General features: G+C 49.3%; 2 protein-coding genes across 10 annotated transcripts; one reads left to right on the forward strand and one right to left on the reverse strand.

Annotated features, from left to right (window-relative positions):
• Positions 1–51: 51 nt before the first annotated feature.
• CCPG1 (cell cycle progression 1) lies at positions 52–10,753 on the forward strand. Of its 5 annotated transcripts, none has more exons than XM_081337125.1 (9): positions 52–120; positions 428–497; positions 1,636–1,762; positions 2,669–2,748; positions 3,366–3,573; positions 5,890–6,132; positions 7,981–8,123; positions 8,483–9,903; positions 10,212–10,753. In XM_081337125.1, the coding sequence occupies exons 2-9, from the start codon at positions 438–440 to the stop codon at positions 10,354–10,356; spliced, it is 2,427 nt and encodes an 808-aa protein (XP_081193251.1). In that variant the 5' UTR covers positions 52–120; positions 428–437; the 3' UTR covers positions 10,357–10,753. The 5 variants fall into 5 exon arrangements, with proteins under 5 accessions (XP_081193251.1, XP_081193252.1, XP_081193248.1 ...); XM_081337122.1 differs by lacking the exon at positions 52–120 and adding an exon at positions 1,457–1,504; XM_081337123.1 differs by lacking the exon at positions 52–120 and adding an exon at positions 1,457–1,504 and having other exon boundaries at positions 8,005–8,123.
• Positions 10,624–19,033, reverse strand: PIGB (phosphatidylinositol glycan anchor biosynthesis class B). Of its 5 annotated transcripts, XM_081337139.1 has the most exons (11): positions 18,137–19,030; positions 17,077–17,194; positions 16,215–16,319; positions 15,949–16,079; positions 15,448–15,588; positions 15,119–15,170; positions 14,232–14,443; positions 13,890–13,954; positions 13,225–13,438; positions 12,756–12,936; positions 10,624–11,064 (listed from the first exon to the last, which is right to left on the reverse strand). In XM_081337139.1, the coding sequence occupies exons 1-11, from the start codon at positions 18,799–18,801 to the stop codon at positions 10,948–10,950; spliced, it is 2,001 nt and encodes a 666-aa protein (XP_081193265.1). In that variant the 5' UTR covers positions 18,802–19,030; the 3' UTR covers positions 10,624–10,947. The 5 variants fall into 5 exon arrangements, with proteins under 5 accessions (XP_081193265.1, XP_081193263.1, XP_081193267.1 ...); XM_081337137.1 differs by having other exon boundaries at positions 15,949–16,319; positions 18,137–19,033; XM_081337141.1 differs by lacking the exon at positions 17,077–17,194 and having other exon boundaries at positions 18,160–19,028.
• Positions 19,034–19,468: the final 435 nt, after the last annotated feature.

Here is a 19,468-nt window from a genome sequence, read left to right on the forward strand (position 1 = left end):
ACTACGCTTCCCGGCGGACGCCTCGCGGGAGGCGCAGGCGCAGCGGCGTCGCCTTTCCGGCCCCTGGTTGTTGTTCTGGCGAAGCGGAGGAGGCGGCCGGTAGCTGCGCCGCTCCAGCAGGTAGGTCGGCCGCGTCCCCCGAGTGCCTCGGGCCCCGCGGCCTTCTGGCCGGCCTGCCCCGCCAAGCGCGGGTTGCGCCCCGTTCGCCCAGGGAGGGGCGGAGGACCGCTGCTGACCCCCGAGAGCCGCCCAGGCCCGAAGCTGAGCCGGCTTGGTGGGGGGGGGGGGGCGGCGGCGCCGGTGGCGGGCCTGATCCGACCCCCGTTCGCCTTCCATTCCGCGGTCGAAGGGGACGAGGCGGAGATTCTGTTCCTGGCAGCGAAAGAAGCCCGGGAGCTGAAGAGCGTCTCGTCTCTTTTTCTTCCAGCTCCTTGAAAATGTCAGAAATTTCCAGCGACAGCGACTCGTCCTGCGGCTGGACGGTCATCAACCACGAGGTACCGGGCAGACTTCGGGGCCGGGGCTGCCTTTCCGTGCTTGGCTTCGGGGGCGTCTCGGAAGAGAACGCGCTGGGCCCTCTGGCGAGACGCCCCTCGGACCAAACGGCAGGAGAGCTCCGTTCGGGGCGCCCCGGAGCGGCGGCTGCAGCGGAACTTCACAGGGAGAGTCCGGCGTGGGCGATGTGGGACAGCCGGTTCCTCTTGCTCGTGTGTGGCTGGCTTGACCTCTTCTAACCAGGTTCAAACCTCCCATGGCTTAAAGACAGCCGGATTTTCCCCACCTTCTCTCTCTCCGCCCCACCCGCTTCCATGAGGTCAGTTGAAGGGGAAGGTGAGCGCCGAGAGCCTCCGATCTTTCTTCAAAGGTGCTTGAGCACTGCTGACCTGGAAGCAATCCCATCACACCAGGCAAATCATGATCACTGTTGGCCTTCTTGAGCATCCCCATTAAAGTCCGCTGGTATCTTTGGCCCGCTTCTCTCGGGGGTTTTGGAAGAAGCCCCTCACTGGAGAAGCTCTTCTGTGGGACCTAGGAGCTTCTGAAGGGCAGAAGCCCTGAAAGGGCCCTCAAACACCATACTCCACTTGAGTCAGGAGGAAAGCAAGGTTTGGACTTGGTTTCAGGAACCAAAGCAAGCCAGACCTTACGAGAAGGGGTGGGGGGAAGCTACTTGAACTTCCTACCAGTAGTAAAAGATAAAAGAGAGGAAGAACAGGTCCTCTGAGTCCTGGCACCGGATATGTTCTCTGGTTTTCAGATAGAGCAGGAAAGCCATCTGGATTCCTGGTGGTGAAAAGTTCACCTGTAGCCCAGACATTCCCCCCACTCTCTATCCTTGTCTGCACGCCACTTCCAGACCCTCGCCCTCCAGTGGCCCGAGAAGGCTCTGCTGCTGTGTCAAGCAAAGTTTGGGAGGTGCCATGGGAGTGTTTCTGTCTTTTGCTTTGTTTCTCAGAGGCCTCCCATCTTCCCACATTTATTTGGGGAGCAAACAACTCAGCTGGTAAGAACGCACCTGCTTGTGGACTGCTAGTTGCCCATCCCTGCTCTTAGGTTCCAGTGTGGTTGTGGAATATCAGGGAACTCTTTCTGGAACTTCCAATTCAATCTCCAGGGAGCGTGTTTGTGTTCTAGGGCTGTGACGTTGAAGCAGCAGCACCAGACTCTGATAGCGCAAGTGGCCATGAGGAAGTGGCCTCTGAGGAATTTCTGTCTCCAACACAAGCAGAAGACCAGCAGCAGCAGGTTGCCAGTCTGCAAGGTGAGGCTGGACACGGGCTGGGCAGCATTCTCATTTGGGCCAAAGGGCTTCTGGGAATTGCATGTGAGGATTGCTGAGCCAACTGAGAGATGTCTGGCTGCATGGATCGGGAAGAGACCTGAGGTTCGGGTGGCCAGGGGTTGAGGTTAAGCTTTATTAAATTTATATGCCGCCCTTCTCCCTGAGGACTCAGGGCGGCTCACAACAATAAAAAGTTAAAAGATATAAATACGAAAATTAAAAGAGGATTAAACAATATAAGAAGTAAGAACAATTTAAACCAATAAAAAACCAAATTTAAAAACCATGATCAGTCCAGGCCCGCTTGTTGGAATAACCAGGTCTTTAGGTCACAGCGGAAGGACCGAAGCTCAGGGGCCATCCGCAGCTCTGGGGACAGTTCGTTCCAGAGGGTCGGTGCGCCCACAAAGAAGGCCCTCCCCCTGGGGGTCGCCAGCCAGTGAAATGGGAAGCTTTGTTTTGACTTGGGTATTTGAGGATAAGCTCTGTAATGATCTTCCCTGTGTGGGACATAAACGGGCTGGTAGTTGCTAGTGGGATGGCAATGGGAAGCATTAGGAACACTAAAGCAGGCCAGTTTTCCAGAGTTCCAGTCACTAGTTTGTGACTGGAACTATATCAGCCTTAGAGATAAAGTCTCATTAGTAGGAGAATCGTTCCCAAGCTGTTGTGGTTCCCATGGCCAGATTCTTGTGTAACGGGTACAGTGGACATTTATGCCATATAACTGATGCTATCTGGTTCAAGTTTTGCAGGGGAAAGATGTGATATACTTAGATTGGCCTGAGCAGCGTGAGTGTGTTCAAGAGCAGAGATGTGCATGAAAAAGGGTCCTGGGAGAGTTCTGTGTGCAACCTTGTGTGTCTTCATCCTTTCCTCCTGCAGCTGACTTTGGCCAGGGTGATGGGGCATCAATGAGCACTACAAGCCAGCCCCCCATGGAGCCCAGCAAGCTAGTTTCTGGGGTAAGTCATGATTCAATAAAGGGCTCTTACATTGGTAGCTGTCAGCAGAAAGGTGAAATATTGCAGGTGCCTCTTTGGCAGAGCTTGCGCCAACCGAGGAGACCCAGTTGATATTTCCACCCCTGCTGTGTTGCCTGTTCTGATGACAGCAGGCTCTGACCTTGCTAAAGGAGTCCCTGTGAATGTGCCCTAAATGAAGGGGTGTTGGGTATCGATGTTTCACCTTATTCTCTGCTGGGATTTCCCTGCAAGAGGCTGGTCAACATATCTGGGGGCTTCCAGCTAGGAGAAAGCTGCGGTCCTGGGGCCATGGGAGATAAATGTAGTTGAGAAGTTGTCACCTATGAAAATGGTGTGCAGAAAAGTTGTGCTGCCCTTCTTCAGAACAGGTCTTACCCGGTCCTGATATGGGTGTTCTCTCTTCAGCTTGCTGGGCCTCAGAAGCCCCATGCTCAGAGCTTTCCCAACTGATAAGACTGTTGTACGTCAGTGAGCAAGCTGTAGAAGCCAGGCCATCTGTGTGTAAATTCTGAGTTAACAGCCTGATAAGGCACTTGCAAAAAGTTACAAATTTAATTTTTCAAGTTAGTAATAAAATGCTGCTCGTTATATCCAAGGATGAGAGAGAAAAATTGCTGGATGAAACTTCCTGCGTGGGAGCAGTAAGTGATGATTCAGACATTGTGACTCTGGAGGTGCCGAAGGTGGAAGAAGTTGGAAGCCAGGAAGAAGCTGCCTCGGGAGAGGAGGAAGGTCAGACCTCGGAAAATTTCAACATGGGTTCCTCTTCCAGCAGCCAGTATACCTTTTGCCAGCCCGAAACAGGTATGTACAGTTCTTTAGTCTCGAAAGCAGGCAGCATTCTGTGGAAACACAGAATGTCCTGAAGGCAATAGTCCTCAAACATTTTTCCCAACGTTGGGTATGTCCTTGAATTCTTTTGACTAAGAATAGGAAAATAGTTTTCGCTGTAACTCTTTTGAGCATTCAAAAGAGCTCATGTTTTTGGCTCCTGTTGTTAGGACTCTTTCTTAAAAAATCACTCCTTCTCTCCTGTATCATATTGTTGAGTGTAGGCTTCATCTGGCTCTTTGTTTAATCACTTGAACATCCTGAAAGATATTATGCCACAAATTAGAAACTCCCCTCTCTGATTAAGTAGGGCTAGGTCTCCTTCAGGATTTCTTAGCTGCGTTAATCTGGTTGTGGGCTATCGAGAGGCCTTGTCCGGAAGAGTCTGTCCCAGGCTCCTTGCCGCCTCTGACAAAGCTGCTCTGCGCTGAACGACCAGAGGTAGAGGGCACTCTTTGTTATGGGACACTTACCCTTTTCATTTAAAGTAAAGGTTATTGGGGATTTTAACCTCTGTTGGGAAGCAAGATGGAGCATACAGGAGTATTTCTAAGCTCTTATTTAGAGCTGTTGTGTTGAGTTAATATTTAACCTCAGATTAAGCTTGATTCTCTGAGTTTAGATTTGCTTTCTGGTCTATAACCTCTCAAATAGACGATCTCTTCTAATCACAGTCTATCTGGGAAGTGGGTGTCTTAAGCCGTTTCTGGCATTGGAATAACTTTTCCTTCTCTTCAATCTGTTCTGGGAGGAGATGCAGACTAACTGCCCGTCAATTAGGTTAATTGAAAACAGGGTGATGAGAGTCATAGTCTGGTGGCTGCTGTTTCTTTCATAGCCAGGTCTAAGTCGAGGCAGATGAGCTGTGGCCCTTTGGTAGTGGTTGGAGTCTGAACAGGAGGCAAGGTTCTTCCCATAGACCATAATGCAGGTGCTCTGGGGTTGGCCCTTGGCTAGAGGTTAAAAATCTTTTCCTCCTGTTTTGTATACGAAAGCTGGTTGGTTGGAGCAGCTTTGGATGGTGGTCCTGCGGTGGTTGAGTGGATGGGGTAAGGAGCCGACGTCTGGCCTCTCCCCTCCTTGGCTGGCATTTTGGCCGGAGCTGGGGTGTGCTTTCATGCTTTTGAAGCAGAGGTTGCATTTCTCCACCGGTCCCTTGTAAGGAAGAATTCGTGGGAGTGGGGGGGTGAAGGCCCCCCAGAAGAGAGAAGCCAGGGCTCTTTGAGCAGCCTTACTTTAAAGATGAGCATGAGAACAGTCAAGGGTCTTGGGCAAATTAAAAGACTAACATAAACCCCAGATCAGAATAAGAAAATGCATTCCCCCTTCCTGTTGCAAGACTGACAGACACTTGTACCATTTCAAAGTCTTAAGTTTAGTCAGTTTCATGCTTTTGGTTTTTGACTTGCTGTTTACAGTGTCATTGTGCGTGTGTCCGTGCACGAGTATAAGCATGCAATTTTCCAAGTGTGATGTGCTTAACAAAATCCTGTGCATAATATGATTTACGTAGATAATGAGGTTTCTCATGCTGGCCTGCTCTGCCTTGAAGATGAGGCCCCAGCTTTCTTAGCCGGAGACAGAGGCGCCTTTCCCAGGGAGCCCTTGGTGGTCTTTTGCCCACAGGCAGAGAGAACGGAACCAGGAGGCAGATTCAGGGGCTTTCAGAGGAGGGTTTCCCACACCTGACCACTCGTGCAAGAGGGAGAAGCTTCTCTAACCAGCTCTCTGACCAGATTAAGCCTCGGCATAAGTTTTGGTCCTGCTGCTTTGGCTCCAATCAGAACGTTTGGCCTTGCCATGCCCTCAGCTGGCATGGGACCCAAAGGCCAGTTGATTTCTGAACTATATTTACCCTGCATCTGGCACAGCAGCAGCTTGTTGAAAAAGAGCTCCGTTCAAAGCGATCAAAGGCTTGCCCCTTCTGTTGAAGGCCAAGGTTTTATTTATAAAATAGATCCAACGTGATATGACTGGCCAGTACAGGATCTGCCGAGGATTCAACCCCAGAAAGCCTGCCTGCACACAACCCGCAGAGCAAAGCAGGCACGGAGTGTCTCGGATGTCTGCTTGATGGTTGGCCCCAGCAAGTGTAGAGATTCCTCTGCAGAATGCTCTGGAGAACAAGGGAAGGCGCCGGTGGGCAGAAGAGTGGCGTGGAGCATGGAGGGGTGTGGGGGTGGAAGTGCCTGGCCTGGGCAGGCCCCCTTTCCGGCCTCCTGCTGCTGCTGCTGCTGCTGCTTGGGAATCCCAGAATTGTTTTGCTCACTGCTTGCATTTGCTGCCCAGTTTTTCCACTGCAGCCAAGCGGAGAGGAATCCAGCAGTGATGAAACCAGTCATGGCTGCATCCCTGCTCTGAGGCGCCGGCGGGCAAAGAAGAGGCTTCTCTCCAGCTCAGAATCCGAGGAAGGCCTGCCACCTCACGACCTAGAAGTCAAGCAGGCCAAGCACCTGCTGAACAGCGGCCTGAACCGATGCATTATCCTCGCCTTGGTGATCGCGGTCAGCATGGGCTTTGGACATTTCTATGGTGAGAGGCGGCGGAGTATTTTAAGGGGCAAAATGGGAGCCCTAAGCTTTGGAAATGCTAAGAAACTCTTGGCCTCACACAGCCCAGCCTAGGCTGAAAAATGCAAGGCTGCTGCTTTCTGGCAGCTTTGGGGCCAGTCACTGAGGCCAGAGCCTCACGGGGTGGGTTCTGTGGGGCAAAAGAGAGTCTAGGGCAGGGGTCCCCAACCCCAGGTCTGTGGACTGGCACTGGGCTGCGGTATGCCAGAAGCCGGTCCGCGCAAACAAGCAAAGCCCCATCAGCGGGATGCAGGCAGTACATGAAACCATGCTCTCTCCAGTCCGTGGAAAAACCTCTCTCCACGGAACCGGTTCCTGGTGCCCAAAAGGTCAGGGACCACTGGTCTAGGGCATACGCCGTCTTGAAGTCCTGCAGGAAAGGTAGGTTATAAAATTCAAGATCAGAACTGCTGGAAAAGATGCTTTTTCTCCTAAGTGAGCAAAGGCCTAGAGCAGGGGTGTCAAACTGCCGGCCCGTGGGCTGGACACGTCATCCCAAAACCACGCCCACCCCATTGCCGGCAATGGAAAAAAAGCTCCGATACGTTGCACGACGTCACGAGTTTGACATGTCTGGCCTAGAGGATAGTTTTAGGTAATGCTTAGCATGTGGAGATTCCAAGCTCCAGCCCTCCATGGCCGAGTTGTGGGCTTGAGCCAGGGACTGCCTCTTGCGGGATAATCCCTTCTGGGGGAAAAACATGGGAGATCCATTGGGCAGAAGTAGGCAATTTCTGCAGTGACCAGTCAGGTGATGACTTTTCAGAGGACTCACGCAAAATCTAACACTTCTAACCACCTGCTCCATCCCCAGAAATACAATAAGGATTAGATGAAGAACTCTTTATAGCTAGCTGCAGTGGACAGAGTCTACTTCCAGTCCCACCCCAGAGCTCGTGGGAAATTCCCTTCTGCAGAGGCAGACTTTACACAAGAGCCTGTGTTCCTCAGATACAGCATTTTGTGTGTTGCAGGAAAATCCTTTTGTATATCAGCCTTGGGTGATATACTTGGGTGCTCCAGGCCTACTCACATAATTACCATACACAAACCAGCTGAAAAACACAAATATCCTCCAGAATTTTCCTTTAGATGGGAACCCAAATTATGGGCAAAATTTGGTTTTCTAATGAACTGGCTCAGAATCAACTCGGAATGAAGCAGCAAAGCCATTCTTAGATCAATCGTTTATTGGTTTCTGGTGGTCCCAGATTCTCAGGGAGAAAACATTACACTTACCATCAGAATAATGCTGATATCCATCGGCTTTTCTCTTTAGGGAAATTTGAAGGTAAGATACATGATTGAAATATGCTGCTGTAAACCATCTTTGCCAGATGTGCTTGTATTTTTTTTTTACTCTGTGCAAGGTAACCTTTAACTGGCCTTTCTCCTGGGACAATGTTGCCTGGCCTAGGGTCAGTGCTGCCTTTCTCAAGTGGCTGTGGCTCCTTTGACGTGAGGCGTTGCTACATGAGCTCCCTTAACTACAAGTGCCGCCATGAGACGGGCTTCCTCTCCAGGTTGATGCAGCTCGGTGCAACCACTGTTCCAAAGAAGGCTGGTGTAGGCTTGCCCCCCCCTGCCCAGTTCACTCTTTTCAAAAGAGGTGTCAAGCAGGTGATGCTGGCTTTGAGATGGATATTCCCATCACACCTGTGCACTCATACAATCTCTGGTTTTAACAGCATCAACCTTTCATTTTATGAAAGCTGAGCATTTCAATCCCAGATAATAGTTCACTTTATAAACTAAAGAAACAAAATAAATGTCTTTAAAAAGCTGTCTAATTTCCCATTTTTCTTGTCAGATAAAAAACATTTTATGTTTCAAGGTACAGTTCAGATTCAAAAACAGCAGGAATTGGTGGAGAAGACTCACGAAGACAAACTGAATGATATGAAGGGGGATCTTTTGCAATGCCAACAGCAAGGAAGTAAAACACTGTGTGGGGTAAGGAGAATATTTCCATTCCCTGCAGATCAAAAAAACCTCAGCCCTGAACATTTGCCCCTCTCCCTTACAAAGTTTCGCAGCTTTGTCAGTTCAAGTAGGCAAAAACAAGCTGACGCAATGCATGATATTGGTTGTCCTTCATTGAATTGCAAAGCCACCGGTCACTAAGTCTGAGGCAAAAGTGAAGCCAAAAACTTGCCCACATCAAAACACAAAGTGTGGAGTTGAACTTCCTTGCACCTCATGCCCTTTCTCTGTAGAGGGAAGGATGCTTTCTGTTCTAATTCTGCTGCTGCTAAATTGTCCTGTTAGCTAGGAGCACAATCTCTGTTTCCTTCTGTGCTTTCTTTTTCCAGTCTCTGAAGGAGGGCCTTGCAAAGTGCTGGCTTGAAACGCAGATGGAGAAGAAGTCCTTTGAATCTCAGAAACATCACCTTGCTTCAGAAAATCAGCATCTGAGAGAGTCTTTACAAAGGGAAGAAAAAGCCTTGGCGTTGCTACAGGAAGAGCTGAGGAAGTTGAGGGAACAAGTCAGACACTTCGAAAGCAAAGGCCCTGGCCCAGATTCACTGGTTGTGACTGAAAACCAAAAACTCAAAGCACATTTGGAAGAGGAAAAACACAAAATGCAGAGCTTTATGAAACAAAAGGAGAGGCTACTGGCTGAAGCTCAGATGTTGAGAAGGGAGCTCGATAAAGAACGTCAAGTGACAGCAGCACTTCGGGAAACGTTGGAAAAACGGAGTGCTGAGCAAGTGCCACTGGTGGCAGAGCCTGGTTCGCACGAGAGCCGAGAGATAGAAACCCTGCAAAGAATGTTGACTGAACTGGAGAAGAAGCTTAGCTTTGAACAGCAGCGGTCAGATTTGTGGGAGAAGCTGTACGTGGAAATTAAAGGTCATGCGGAGAAGCAAGAGTGCGCAGAAAAAGGCCAGAGACCAGCTGGGAAAGGAGGAAGCCAAAGTAAAGCCAAGCCAAAAGCAACCTTTTTCGGTTCTGTCAAAGAAACATTTGATGCAATGAAGAATTCTACCAAGGAATTTGTACGCCACCATAAAGAGAAAATCAAGCAGGCCAAAGAAGCTGTGAAAGAGAACCTGAGAAAGTTCTCAGATTCTGTCAAGTCCACCTTTAGACATTTTAAGGACAGAACAAAAAATATCTTTGATGGAAGAGAGAAGGAAAGGTCTGGCGACAGAAGACATGAGGCTAACAGAAAAGGGAGGAGGATGCATCAGAGGGACGGTTCCTGTGAAGGTCCTGCAGACCCGGCCCAGCACCGGCCTCCAGGAAGCCAAAGGCATTTCGGCCAGAGGAGACGGGCTGAGGACACCCAGCCCCTCTTGCCATTATCCACAGACACGGCTTCCGGACAGTGTGCCAAGGGCCCTACTGGTAGCCCAAAGCACCAGACCATCCTGAAAGGATGTTCTGGCATTTTTGACTGTGCCCACCAAGAATTTATTAGCCTCTTTAACAAAGTCCTGGATCCTATTCGGGCTGATGAATTTAATCAATTAATGCACAAATATTTGCAGCAAGAAGTAAAGAACTTTCATCACTGGCGAGAACTAGAAATTTTCATCAGCAGCTTTTTCCGTAATGGTGTCTTTATTCATGATCAGATGCTGTTCTCAGATTTTGTCAATGATGTCAAAGACTATCTTGAAGACATGGAAGAATACCAGAGAGTCAGCGACAGAGCATTCAAAGACTTGGACAAATATATATACCAGTACTACTTTCATTATAACCAGATAACTCTGCGTGGATCCAGGTAAGTGCAAAATTTGGGGAGAGGAGAGGGCTGAGGAGAGGGGTGAGAATGGGGATCCTAGCAATGCCTCCATAAGGAAGGCTTCTCTCCAGCCAAGAGGTGAAAAGGCAATCCTTACTTATGCTAAGGGCACAAGTTACAAGCAGTATTGGCCAGTAGTATCAGAATATTAACAGGTTAGGGACTTCCACAGCATTCCTTTCAAACAAGTATGCTCCTTTGACAAGGAGTTGAATACCTGGACCTGAGGCTTCCCCTCTTTCCGCACACCATCCCAGTAAGCACCCCTCTTTCATGTTCTCCCACAGCCCTCGGCAGGAAAGACAGGTTCCAAAGCACCAGCAGCGTTCTAAGAGGGAAGGCCGATGGCAAAAGCAGGGCCGGAGCAATGGGAGGCACACGGCAAACCTGGAGATTGAAGTGGGGCGGCTCCCTTTTGACTCCAAGTACTGAACGGGTGAAGGAACCCTGCAGGCTGGCAAAAGGCCTCCATGATTGGCCCCCGTGAGTTTTCACCAGGGCACAAAGATCCACTGGCTTCGTCTCCATCCTTCATCCTGCCTTGGGAAGCATTAATTAATTTGGCTGCTTTCTACTATTACAATAAATAAGCAGGGTAAGCAGTAGCTTTAGACAAGTTGTAAAATAAGCTTTTTTGCACTTGTTGGTACTTGGTTCTACTAAAAGATATGGTACAGATTTCATCTCATACTCCAAAAACACATCTTGATAGCCATTTAATTACTCTGATCATGATGGGGTTTGTTGCATGGTCTCTTTCTGATCATCTTGCTTTTAAATTTGCACATCTGTACATTGTAAAAAAAATAAAAGGTGGTTCCAAACTGTCTATGCATATAGTCTGAGCAGATCCGAAACCTTAGCAGAAGGGTCACGCAAGGCCGCCTTTGCTAAAAGAAATGCACTGGCACCTTCCACCTCTCCAGAGCCACACTTCGGACCCACTCATCAGTATACTTCGGTCAGGGGTTGCTGCTTAGTTGCTTCTCTTCCCCCCATCCCTTAAATCAGTTTGGTCAATCTTCAAAATAATTTTTTGAACACATAAATGTGGCTTCCAACACGTCCTTGAGGCAGATGGGTATGAAAGAATATGGCACCTTTTACATATCTGTTTGAAATCAGAAATGATGATATTTCCTGTAATTAAAAATACAGTTAAAGATTACATAGATTGCATCTACTTTGAAAAATGTTCACTGAATAAACAACTTGCTTGGGAAGCTGCAACAGGGTAGTAGATTGCCTCCTCTCACCTAATCTTAATTATTACCCATTATATGCACCAATGAAAAATGAAGGGCAAAGATTCATTTTGAATACTCTTTCCCCCCCCCCCACCATCAATCGGAGGAAAGTCATATCCTGCAAAGCACCTGGAATGTGGTTGATGAACCACTAAGTAAAAGAGCCAGTTCACTAACAGTTGGAAGGCACCTTGTAGGCCCTATACCATTATGGACAAATGGCTGTCCACTCCCTTCTTGAAAGCCTCCAGTGATGGAGCACCCACAACTTCTGGAGTCAACTTCTGTTCCACTGATTGTTCCGTCAGGAAATTTCTCCTTAGTTCTAGGCTGGATCTCTCTTTGATAAGGTCCTATCCGTTACTTCTTGCCCTGCCTCATCTCAACATCTTTTTTGTATTGTGACCAAAACTGGACACAGTACTCCAAGTGTGGTCTTACCAGTGAAGTATAAATCGGTACTAACACTTCATGTGATCTTGCTACTATCCCTCTGTTGATGCAGCCTAGGATTGCATTGGCTTTTTTGGCAACTGCAGCACACGGCTGGCTCATACTTGGTAGTCAAGTTACTGCTGTTGAGCCAGTTACCACCTATTCTATATCTTTGCATTTAATTTTTCTTCCCAAAGTGTAAAATCTTACTTTTCTCACCCTTGAATTGCATTTATGTGGGATAGGTCACCATGTTTAAATCTGTCGGGGTCCTTCCGGATATTAAGCCTATCTTCTAAAGTGTTTTTATTCCCCCCAGCTCGGTATTGGCTGCAAATTTGGTGAATTCCCCATTTATCTTCATATCTAAATCATTTATGAAGATGTTGAGGAATATTGGGCCTAAGACGGAACCTTGGGGCACCCCAACTTCAGTGTAACTGTAGTTCCATTGTGGTTGGTCAGCCAATAGCGAATCTATCTGGTGGTGATGCTATCTATCCCATATTTTTCTGTCGTACCAAGAAATAGACTGTGCTCTATCAAATGGCTTCCTGAAGTCCAAGTATACCGTGTCCAGAGCATTTCACTGGTCCACTGATTTAATCACTTTTTCAAAGAAGGCTACAAGGTTTGTCCAGCATGATCAGTTTTTGACAAACCCATGTTGGTTTCTAGTAATAGCTCTGTAGTAATTACAAATAATTAGTAATCATTATTACTAACTCATTATTAAGTAAATAATTAGTAATAGCTTTAAGGTAGACCTTAATGAGTTTAGTTGCATTGATGATTAGGAGGAAGAGGCTTCTGTATATTAGTTTTGCTCTCCGCTATAGAAAAGCTAGGATGTTGGAAGATAGTTTTGTTCTACTGCAGCTGTTACAGCAGAGTTTCTCTTCTGTGAGATTCAATACCCTTGCAGCTGGCAAGGTTCATACCAACCTGGCTGAGAGTAGAAATGCCAATACTCTGGTTTATCCTAAAGGAGACTTAACATTTACCATGTGCTGCTATTAGGACATCCAACGCAGCTTGTGAAGGGAGACAGGGAGTGGTGGCGGCTCCACCAGAATGCATCTTACGCAGACTTTACAAGCCACCTTTGGTGGTGAGGCCCTGCTGATCAGGAGACTCAGGCTTCCTTACCTGCTCAAGAACATTGAAAAAGACCAAATGGGAGGGTAGTTGCGTAGCATTAGGAAACTCTTTGTTAAGCCACTGGAGGGGGTGAGAGTAAAATAGGTCAGCTTCATCCAGATAGTTGCTTCTTCCCATCAAATCTGGAGGGCACTGAAGAAATCTCATTTGCAGTGGACAGTGGATATGGCTAGGAGCAAAACAAAAAACAACCCACAACGGTTGAGAAGGGAAACTGTCTGGGCTGACATTCCTCTGCCGTGCCTGCCTTTGTTGTGTGTGTTAAAAAAACATCAAAAGGGTTGGGGACAGAGGTGAGACATGCATGTCCATGTCCAAAGGGACCATGTCTGCCAGGCAACAGAGAGACACATGCAGACTGCCTCCCAAACATGGTCTTATCTCTTATCCTTTGGGAAATGCCATTTTGGTGTAGGAAGAGACAGGTTCTCCGGTAGACAAGAACCTTGGCTCTTACCTGTATAAAGGAGTTGAATGACAGGGCATTAGCAGGAGAATGGATGTTTGTTCTCGGGTCAAAGGGTTGCAGAGCTCCCGGAGATAGACCATCACATCAAGAGTGCCACGCTGATGGACCAAACCAGTGTAGAGGGCAAGAAGCAGGCTGGAGCTCAGCAAGAAAGAAACAGCAGCCCTTCTCCACCTTCTCTTCAGCTGAGCCAGAGAATGCCCTACAGAAATGAGCTAGTCAGGAGGGCCAGAGTGTAGACGTCATCCAAAGCACTGCTCAAGAGAATTTGCTAAACGGTGCTGGACCAGGGGAAGGACACCCTTGGTGTGTTCATTTCTTAGATGGCAAATAATTGCCTAAAAGAATAAGGCCACACACAGTGCAAACCCTTGAAACTGTTGTCACTTCAGGATGTGAATTACTTGAATGAATAGGGCAACCTGTTGCAACTACCAAAATATCAAGAAAATATGGTAGAAAACATCTCAAGTAGGGGGAAGCGGCTTTGGCTGCTGGGCAGGTGGCCATGGCTGCCACAATGCATGGGATGGGCACGTGCCATTTTTAAGAACATCTTACCAGGACTAGCATTGTACAGCAGTTGATTACTCTGGAAAAGGAGAATGCCCCCTCCAAAAAAAGAGTTATATCTGTCAAGTCAAAGTGCTTACCACAGAAGAGCATACAGATAGGCAGGATGGAATAGATAAATCGGAATTCTTTGTGACGAAGAATGCTGTAAGAAATGAACAGGGAAGGCCATCATGGAGACGCCTCTCCCATTCCCCCCCCCCCGGACTTTTACCTGAGTAATTAAGTCCAAGGCATCTCTTCCTCAGAAAACCTGGAAGGCCCCATCCTGCCCAGAACATGACCAGCCTGTGTGCCAGGAGGCTGATTAAGGGCAAGCTGATCAAGCTTCCTTCGGCAGAGCTGGGTAGGGCAGGGCAGTAAGAGCCTTAATCCCAAGGGCATGAAACGAGCCTTAATCTCAGAACAAGAACATGGGGTACCTGTAGGCTGTCACGGTCCAAAGCACAACAACCAAGAACACACGATGCTTTCTTGGGGCACTGAAACAGCCATGGAGGAAAAAAGGAAGGTGAGGACCAAGGATCGCTGGCAAGCCCTGGGTGAAATACCAGTGCCAGGAGTGGGATCCATAGAAGGTGGCCAGCTCATGCAGAACGTTGAATTTCAGAAAGTTGAGGGGAACTACAACCCACTGCAGGAACGAAAAAAGGAACAGTCAGGTTGCCCCATAAGAGGAATGCTTGCAAGTTTTCCCTGCACCCCTCTGGAGAACATTCAGGAGCCACATCATCCCAGTTCTCCCTTTTCCAGAGCGAAAAAAATAAGGGTCAGGTCTGATTACAGCTCACATGAGAGATGGCCAGCTTGGCAGCGCTCTAAGCTTGGCTGGGAAGTTGAACAAAGGCAAAGAAGTGCCAACAATCCATCTCAACATAAGGGTATGTTGCACAGTCTCATGCCTGGGCTAGGAGACAAGTTGCTTTGTCTGGCAAGGACTGGCAATACTCTGATGCAACCACTTTATCTGACACCTATACTACCACCACCTGCATGCAGTTACACTGCTGGAAAAAGGAGCTAGGAATCATATGAAGGGGAGAGCCTGCAACCTCCCCCCTGTGTTTGTCTGATCCTCAAAACGTGACCTGGGCTCACAGTCTTTCACCAATTTCTCCTGTAAGCCCAGTGCCTTCCCCGTTTGAAAAGGGGTACAGATAAAAGGGGAGAGACAATGGGACTGGCGCAGGAAAGTAAGACAAGACTGGTGGCCCAGTGCCCATCTTATAGGCTGTAAGAAGAGGAGAGCTCAGAGAAAGGAGTGAGGGGGTTCAGCAATCCTTGGAGGCATCTGATGACACCAGCTTACCTTGCCAAAAAATATCCTGTCAACTACTAACGAACCTCCCAAAGCAATTAGTCTGTTAAAAAAGAAAAGCAAGAGTTCCATGGCAAAACGGCAGGTTCTCTCCTGCCCAGGATCTTCCCTCTCCTGAGGCCCTAGATGGCCCATGCATTATGTCCCGCCCCCGCCCACAGCCAACTTGTTTGCTCTGCTCTTTCCCATCCACCATCCCAAGCACAGAAGTTCCTGGAATCCAACAATGCTTCCTTTCATTTCTGTGTTGTTGAGCACTGTTTAAAAGGCAAGATGTTCACTGCGGTGATTATGACACAATACAGTAAAGGCCTACTTACCCCACTGGAAGGCAAGCACCCCAGAGGAGGCGCCTCTTGTTGGGCTCCTTTTCAAAGTGCCAAAGCAGGAGCGGAGCCCATGGAATGGCAGCTGTTGGGCGAACGATGCACGCCAGAGCAACCAGGGCTAAGTAGTAGCGGCTGGAAAGGCGGCAGATGGGAAACTTCAGAACAGCTACAGGAAAGACACCAAGATGGGCTCCCAACCATAATAAAGCCGTAGCGTTTACTCATATGTAAGGGTACATGGAGTTACAGCATTCATGCATTTTACAAAAGAGAGGAAGAAAACAGAAGAAGGTGCAGGGTTCTTGAACTAAAGGCTGAAAAAACTTAGGGAAAATCAGAAATTTTCTGAAAAAAACATGTTGGGAAACCAACCAAGCACAAGAAAACTTTGCCTGAGAATAACAATGACTTTTAAGTTTAAAGGTTTACTAACAAGTTTCAGCTTATCTGTCTGACGCTCCCCCCCCCATCCCATAGTACAAAGTTTTTCACCTGCTCTCCATTTTGGTGCCTTCCATGGGATAGTAGTAAAGAGCAAAGATGGTGAGAACCGCTTCCATAGTGTTGGTGAGGGTCCTGGTGCAGCAGTACCATGTAAACCAAGAACACACCTGGCAAAAGTACTGGGAACAAAGCCGAAGAAGAGTAGGTGTGTGATGGAGGGGCCCAGCCATAGCAAATTCCTTAGCCTTGAAGTCTGCCAGCAGAGGTCTCACACCACTGGGTGGCTGGCAGACTGCGGGGAGAAACAGACTCACCACCCATTTGGCCGTCTCAAAGTGATCCAGCCGCTTTGCCAAGGAATATAACTTCACATCTGCAAATGCTGCCAGAACTGCCTGGAAAACCCTAGGGAGCCAAATCTATTAGAAAATGAGACACAAGAATGTGGAGATAATTTTTGCTTCTTTCCAAAGAAAAACCTGAACTTTCACTAAAATGCAAGTAAACATTGAAACAGAAAGCCTCCAAAACCACATTTAAACCAGGAAAACCAAAACCAGCAAATATTTTATTGACAGAGAGATTTTCAGTATCACCATTTGGGATTTTTCTGACTGGCCGTGCGCTTTTAAGTCAAACACTTTTGTTAGATTGCAGTTTGACTCAACCGTTCTCTGCTAAAGGCCTTACATCTAAGGATGCTAAAAAGCTGCTGCCCACCCAGCACGCATGGGTGTGACTTGGCAATTTCTAATGCTTCCCTCAGACAGCTTTTGAAATGGCGGGCAGCTTCCCTTGGCGACACATGATCAGACAAGCCCAGGGGGGTTGACCTAATTGGGCTCTTTGGGGTATCATGATGGGGAACCCCGAGAAGCAAACCCTCAAAGAGTAAGAATTTGGAAGCCAAATGGCTGACTTTGAACCGTGCCTGGGGAATGGGCTTTTAAGGTAGGAATTTGGGGGGGGGGGAATGCCACTTCCATTTGTCCGTGGAGATTCTTGGTCATCCAAGTCAGAGTTGTTTCACAGGTGCTTTTTCAAAAGGCAACTAGAACTCCTCCTCACAAGCTTTGGCAGCCCACAGGCTGCTGGGGGGGAGGGGTGGGTTCTGCCAGGGAGGGAAGAAGGCAGGGGGGGCAGCCCACCCCCTCACCCACCCACCCGGCCCCTCACCAGCAGCAACGCCTCGTCCTTGCCCAGCAGCTGCAGCGCCTTGAAAAGGCCTGCGAAGAACAGCGGATAGAGGGGGCTGCGCAGGCCCTCGGCCCACTCCCAGGTCAGGCTCCCGTATCTGGCGTGCCGTTAAGGACTCCATGAATGAATGAACCTTTATTGTCAAAGTACAACCATGTATACATTGAGATTGGTTGAGCCTCCCTTCGTCCCCCAACTCACAGTGACAACAAACCATCTTATTACACCATGTGAGCTAACTGCACAACACACCGGCCTCGCAAGTCAATCATACATTAAAATTTATAAAATTACTTCCCGTTTGTGGGAACGGCCAGAATTTGGTCTCTCAAGAATTTGGTTTCTCACCCTTCAGCTTTTCCAGACCCCACTAATGGGCCTCCCTGTTTGTTTCAGTGAGAGCACACTCTCCTGGCTCATAGGCAGGCTGGCATGTGGGAGGTTTGGGAAACGCTATGATAAAGCTTTCACATCTTTTGGTACCTTGTTTTTGTGTGATCTCATAGGCACCTGAGTAATCCTTATTATGTATCTAATTATTTCTATGTACCCTATTTTGTATGAGACTGATGAAGTTTTTTGTAATGTTGGAGGTGAATAAAACTTCAGCGGGCAGTGCTCACAGGAGTTGTTTTTCGGAGACGAGGCTGCCTGGCTGTCTGTTTTCCTTTCACTTCTCCGTTCAAGAGCCTGACAGCCCATGGTTAAAAGCTGTTCTTCAGCCTGTTGGTACGGCTGGCTATACTCCTGTAAAGATACCGTCCAGGGTGTGAGTGGTCCCTGAGAATTTTCCTCACTCTTCCAAGGCAGCGAGCCCTGGCGAGGTCATCCAGTGGTGTCAGGGGACAGCCCACAATGTCTTGTGCTCACCACCTTCTGTAATACTTTCCTGTCCACGGCTGTCAGACCAGCATACCACAATACAGCACGAGAGGACGCTCTCTATAGTAGACCGGTAAGAGGGTCATTAGTCCCTCCGCCGGAGGGACGGGCAGAGGGGCCCTCCCTCCCGCCGCCCACCTCCGCCGTCCCAGGATACCCGAAGGCCGCCCGGTGCGCCACCTCCAGCGACTGCCAGTACTCGTCCGGGACGAAGCTGGTCCGCACCGAGAAGCAGCAGGCCAGCCGCACCGCCAGGCTCAGCGCGAGGAGCCCCCAGGCGGGCGTGGCACCGGCTGCCCGCTGCTCCTCCCGCTGCCCCGACTTCCGCCTGCGGGGCCTCCCGGCAGATGTTCCCGCACCTGGCTCCGTAACGACCGCCATCGACGGGAGGGCGCAGGCGCGGAAGACGGGTCCACGCGCCCGCGTCGGGTCCGCGCCTGCGCAGCAACAGGAAGGCAACAGCTGCAGCCATGCGTGGGTCGGAGCCGCTGGTGCGCCTAGTAGTGGTGTTGGTGCTGGGCGTGGGAGGCGGTATCTACGGCGCCGAGCCGCTCCGGAAGGAGGCCGCCCGCCTGCGCGCCCTCTCCGACTGCGAACCGCCGCCGCCGCCGCCGCCCGGGAAGGCCCCCACACCGCCTGCCTAGGGGCGCCCCGCCGAAGCTGCGAGAGTACCCCGCTCCCGGAGGAGAAGCGAGGCCACGCCCCCTCGCCGGGCCCCTGGGACTTGTAGTCCGGCGCTTCCGGGCGGAACGCAAGCTCTCCTTTGGGCGGGCCCGGGTCTTCCCTGCCAAGGTGGCCTTTGGGTGGATGCCGCGATCTCATCTTGTGAGCCGAACGCGTATCGTTAAGTGCCGGGAGGCTCCTTAGGAGGCGCCTTTTCTCTGCGTGGACGCGGACGCGTAATAAATTGCTGGGAAATGGAAATGTTGGGCGCGGGTCTTCCTTTTTCCCGCGGCTCTGCCACTTTCGCTTTCGGGAGGGTAAAACCCGTTTCTCTTGTCTATGACTGACTACATAACGGGAGCAGAATTACAGAATTTTATGTTCAAAGGCAGTCGAGTGTCATTTATTTATTTAATTTATTATTACCTGATAAGGAAATTATTCTTTTAAATCACATGAAATCGCCCATCCTGCTACCTGTCAGTAGCCCTAAAGATGTAACCTGTAGGGAAGATTTAACACCCGCCCAGCCACACCTGGAGACAACCACAGTGGAGATGCTCTTGTGAAAACCGTGCATCTTGCACAGGGGTCCAAGCTGTTATCTCTGGCCTTTGCAGGAGGCAAGCTGTCTCCAGGGCTGAAGGCTCTCTTTTTTTTCTCTTTGCAGTCCTGGATCTGGAATGGTCTGAAGGAGGGAACAACTGGAGCAAAGCACACAGAAGGGCCCAGGTTTGGTTGCCAGCCAGTCCTCCAAAAGACTCCTACCAAACCCCTAGTCAGCAACTGCAGGCCCCTACAAAATATTCCCCTCTGAATGGAGCAA

This window comes from Vipera berus (assembly GCF_964194415.1).
Source record: "Vipera berus genome assembly, chromosome: 12".
NCBI classification, from domain to species: Eukaryota; Metazoa; Chordata; class Lepidosauria; order Squamata; family Viperidae; genus Vipera; species Vipera berus.

Bases quoted from the DNA above. Each gene is read 5' to 3' on its own strand.
- PIGB (XM_081337137.1), bottom strand. From the start codon at position 18,801: ATGAGATCGCGGCATCCACCCAAAGGCCACCTTGGCAGGGAAGACCCG. The intron at 17,195-18,136 runs GTATCCTGGGAC...ACGGCACGCCAG, and splicing joins GCGCACCGGGCGGCCTTCGG to ATACGGGAGCCTGACCTGGG. The intron at 13,955-14,231 runs GTACCCCATGTT...CATTTCTTACAG, and splicing joins TGGACCGTGACAGCCTACAG to CATTCTTCGTCACAAAGAAT.
- CCPG1 (XM_081337122.1), top strand. From the start codon at position 438: ATGTCAGAAATTTCCAGCGACAGCGACTCGTCCTGCGGCTGGACGGTC. The intron at 1,505-1,635 runs GTAAGAACGCAC...TTTGTGTTCTAG, and splicing joins GGGAGCAAACAACTCAGCTG to GGCTGTGACGTTGAAGCAGC. The intron at 6,133-7,980 runs GTGAGAGGCGGC...TTTTCTTGTCAG, and splicing joins GGGCTTTGGACATTTCTATG to ATAAAAAACATTTTATGTTT.